General features: G+C 40.4%; 1 protein-coding gene across 2 annotated transcripts in view; it reads right to left on the bottom strand.

Moving 5' to 3' along the window:
• Window positions 1-298: 298 nt before the first annotated feature.
• Window positions 299-4,581, bottom strand: part of ZSCAN26 (zinc finger and SCAN domain containing 26) — a 13,457-nt gene continuing 9,174 nt past the window's right edge. For both annotated transcript variants that reach the window (XM_008583418.1, XM_008583417.1), the window contains one exon: window positions 299-2,131. In XM_008583418.1, the coding sequence (XP_008581640.1) occupies window positions 1,230-2,131 (902 nt within the window). In that variant the 3' untranslated portion in view covers window positions 299-1,229. The remainder of the gene's footprint in view (window positions 2,132-4,581) is intronic.

Below are 4,581 nucleotides of genomic sequence, written 5' to 3'. Positions count from 1 at the left end.
CTTCTGTTTCCTATAAATGCTGTCAGATCATGTTATTGGTTGGAGTTCTATGAACCTGGTCTGGTTTAGAGGGCTGCCCGATTCACAAATCATTTGTTTTGTTTGCTTTGCTCAGCTTTGTTTTTCTTTGGTCAAATAAACTGTTAAAATTTAAACATGTCCACTTAACAACAGCTACTACCAGTCAATAAGTGATGTTTATCATCCTGGTAATGTGTTTAGGAGTGGATTCCCCTAAGCTTAATATTCTTCATCATTACCATGACATACTGGTATTCATAATATAAAGGTCATGATCACCTCTTCAAGTTGACTTTATTGTTTGACTTTTAAAGAATTCCAGAACAAGCTACATTTTAAAATTGCATCATCAATATTAAAGGAAAAAAGTCCAATTTTTTCTCTGGACATTTACTGAATAGTGTCAATACAGCAGCCACTATACTGACACTGGAGTTAACAAGACATTGCTATTTGGATTAATTAAGCACAGTTCATGCAAATAACTTGTGAAATCTCTTCCATAGTCTAGGTAAAATTTTGATTTATAACTTGAATCAATGAGACAATGTGGTGGGGATGGTGATGGAAAATGATAAAATTACATAAAACTAGCCCTGTAGGCAAGCCTATAGTTAACCAGCAAAAGATTATCTTTGCTTTCCAAAATGCTTCCACTAATTGCAGGCAGGGGAGGGTGGAGATAAGGCGGGTAGGAAGGAGGGGGTGAGCCAGTGGGGGAAAATAATCACTACTAGGATGGGCTTCAGGATACCTTTGAGAGTGGTATATTTTCAAAAATCATTAGTTTTATTTTATAAGAGTCTGTTGCTATAGCCTATGCAAAAATATCAATCTGCCCTTGTTCTGCTTCAGTTTATAAATCTGTGGACACTTGATGCGCTGCTGACTTCAAAGCCCTCACTTAGTCATGAGGCTCTCTACTACTTGGAGATACATTATCATATATTTGTCATGTTAAAGGCTCTGAGAAGTCCTGCAGTGGAGAATGCTGTTTAACTTTGATCTCATAGTACCATATAGGGTGAAATTACTGTGGTCCAAAGCTGACTTCAAGGGAAACAAAGGAGAAGGAATGGAGGCAGACAGCCTCCAACCTGGCCCCCAACAATTCTCTGATGCCACAGTTGTTTAGAGTGACTTATCCTAAAGTGCTATTTGCTTGTCAGAGTATCTTCTCTGACTTTCTAAAGAGAGAGAATACCTCATCAAGCCAGTTTGTCTTTGTGGTGATATCTCTGATGCTGAAAAAGACCTGACCTCTGCCTGAAAGCTTCTCCACATTCATTACACTCATAGGGTTTTTCTTCATTGTGGATTCTTACATGCTGAGCGAGGTGTGAGTTAAGTCGGAAAGCTTTCTGGCATATGTTACACTTGAAAGGTTTTTCTCCAGTGTGAATCCTGTGATGTCGAATAAGGTCTGAGGTCAAGCTGAAGGCTTTCCCACACTCACTACATTGATGGCTTCTTGAGTGACTGTGGATCCTCTGGTGATGAGTGAGGAACAGGGCCTGACTAAAGGTTTTGCCACACTCCTTGCACTCACAGGGCTCCTCCTGACTGTGAATTCTCTGGTGTCGATTAAGGTGAGAGCTACGCCTAAAGTTCTTTCCACAATGGATACACAGATAAGGTTTCTCTCCAGTATGGATTCTGAGATGTTCCAAAAGGCCTGCATTCTGGCTAAAGACTTTTCCACACTCCTTGCACTGATAAGGCTTCTCACCAAGATGAATTTTCTGATGTCTGACAAGGTGTGAACTTCTCTGAAAGGCTTTTCCACACTCAAGACACTGATGAACTTTCTCTCTAGAGAGGATTTTCTGATGTCCAGTAAGACTAGAACTCTGACACACTTCAGATTCACGACGCTTTGCTCCTGTGTGTGCACTCTCATGTTCAATCAGGTCTGAGTGCCGGATGAATCCCTCCCCACATTCTGAGCATTTATAGCCAGTCTTCTCCTTGGGCTTGGCCTGCTGCCTTTCCAAGTTAGTGTCCTCATAATGAGCCTCTTTGGGTTCAGATATTTTACCAGATGATTCCATGCTTCCACAAGAGTCTGTCACTACAACAAGCTTCCCATTCTCAATCTTTGTCTCCTCATCTGAAACATTAAATATAAACCATCAATTACTTGCTTTTTGATGCCTGGGGAAAGGAATCTGCAACCAGGAGAAAAAAATTTAAATCAAGCCATGTGTGCAAAGTAAAAATGTGGATACTTGTGTTTGTATAAAAAAAAATATATATAATGATACATGAGAAATTGTTAACAGTGACTGCCTTTGGGGAAGGTTGGGGAATTGTGGTGGGAGGTGACTTATTTTAAATGGTTTGAATTTTATCATGTGATACACAGCACACACAGAGAAGCTAACAAGCAGCAAAACAACTGTCTTAAAGGGCATGGCCATATATTCTTGGAAATTATTTGACACATGGAAAATAAAAAAGCTAGGTCAGTTGAGAACCTTAGAGCCAATAAGAAAGGAACAGCACTTTAACTAAAAATAAAGAAATGCAGATGTGGTGCTAATTTTATTACGGACTTCCTGTGTAATCTTAGAAAGGTAATTTGGACCATAACACCTTGAGGGTGGTAACATGAAGTTCACAAAAATGCCTTGGCCTTTCCTGATCTCCTTGGACAGCAGTAACTACTTTCCTGTGTGGTTCAACAAAGCTTTTATATCTCAGTGCTGCAATAATTTGTTCATACGTCTGTATTCCTCTCCCCTTCAAGAGACTGTGAGCAATGCACAGCCAACTTTGTTTTCTCTAGAAGAGTACCTGGTATGTAACAGACACCAAACAAATGTTTGTTGAATAAATGGCCGGTGTCCCAAAGGTGAAATTAAATGAAGATGAAGAAAAACCTAAGCTCAGACACCTAGGTAGAAGGGTGAGAAGGATGGGCAGATGGGGTAACTTTTTTAAGACCAGGAGCATGAATGGTAATATAAAGTCAGAATGAGAGAGTAAAACGGGAGGCAGATAGAGAAAACAGAAGAGGAAGACCCTAAGCACCACCAATAACAAACAAATGAGGGTTAATCGGTGTGAGCACAATAGAGGCAGCAGATAATTAAAAAGGAAAGAGGGGATGAGATCCAAAAGTAAACAAGAAAATGAAGAGATTAGTAAAGAGCCATCAAAGAAAGTAAAGTCACATGTGGAGAGTAGAGAGATTATGTAATGTACATAAGGTACTGTGTTTAGAGGCCCTCTGCAAGTGGGGAGCCAGACTGAAGTAGCCTACATGAGGGGAGGGAGTGAGAGATTAAGGGAAGGGAACAGGATGTTCTTTTCCAGTAATGATATAACAACGTATACAACCAAAAGGAGGGAGAAAGGCTGAAAACAGAAAACAATGTGAAATTTAAATATAAAATAACAAGATACAAAGGGTAAAAAACATTCTCGAGAATCTACTGTCATTACATTCAGTTTTTGTACTTAAAATATATACCCATCATGGACTACACGGCTAAGTTCATTTCTGCAAGACTATTCAGGACAGGTAGGCCCCTTTTCTTCAGGTACTTTACTCAGAAGGCTCCCAGAAGAAGATCTTTGAAACAGACTCAGAAACTGAACAAGAAAGCACACAGTAGGTTGTGGAATATACTAAAAAGCATATGTACTTCACAGGGCCTGGTTTTCCAAAGTCTTGCAGTTTCAAATATTGACCTTGTGGAAGACTGGAAATTTTTCTCAGGCTATAAGTCTCTGGTGTGAGATAAAGATCTGTAGCACAGCAAGGTTGCTGGCTCAAGGACAGACTAGTTACTGATTGTTATGTAAAGATACTGAGAAATTGCTGGGAGAAGGAATGTTTGCTAAGATCAAGCTGTTGTTGATAGGACCACTTAATGGTCTACTGGAATGTCATCTGGCTTGTTTCACTGAAAGTTACCAGCCTATATTCTTAAACTATAATCCCACCTATGTTTTCTTCCTATAACTTCCTGGCCTGGAAAATAAATGCAGGAAGAGAACCCCAATTTTGGGTTCATTTCCCAAAAGGGTTGCCTCTCGCTGGAGAGTCCCAGGGAAGTTACCACTTTGGGGCTTCTCACTGCTCAGAAGAGATGGGCTTTGAATAATCCTTTGCATCTCCATCACCCAGAGGAAGTGGGGTGACAAACCCATGGGAGGCGGAGCAACACAAAGCAACAGTAGGTAAAGGATGGCTTTAGATATAAAATCAGCCATTCACCAAATAAGACATTTACTGAGTGTCTACTCAAGGCCAGGGACTGCAGCAGACTCAGGAAACAAAACACAGCTCCTACCCTTTTAGTCTGCCAGCAAAAAAGACAAGTGAAGCAGAAACTACAATATATTAACAGTTCTGTGCCAGGAGATCTCTTGGAGCTCTAGGAGCACAGATGGGGAAACTAACTCAGACTTGGACAACTTAGGGAAGGATAGAAGAAGTGATATCTAAGACAAGTCCTGAAGGATGAACAGGAGTTAGTTAGGGAGAGTACGAAAACATGTTCCAGATAGAAGGAACAAGGCAGAAGAGGCTGAGAAGAGAGAAACAGCAAG

This window comes from Galeopterus variegatus, unplaced genomic scaffold (genome assembly GCF_000696425.1).
Source record: "Galeopterus variegatus unplaced genomic scaffold, G_variegatus-3.0.2 Scaffold2904, whole genome shotgun sequence".
Taxonomy (NCBI): Eukaryota; Metazoa; Chordata; class Mammalia; order Dermoptera; family Cynocephalidae; genus Galeopterus; species Galeopterus variegatus.
Note: the sequence above shows the minus strand (reverse complement) of the source record. Positions and strands in the feature narration are given on the sequence as shown.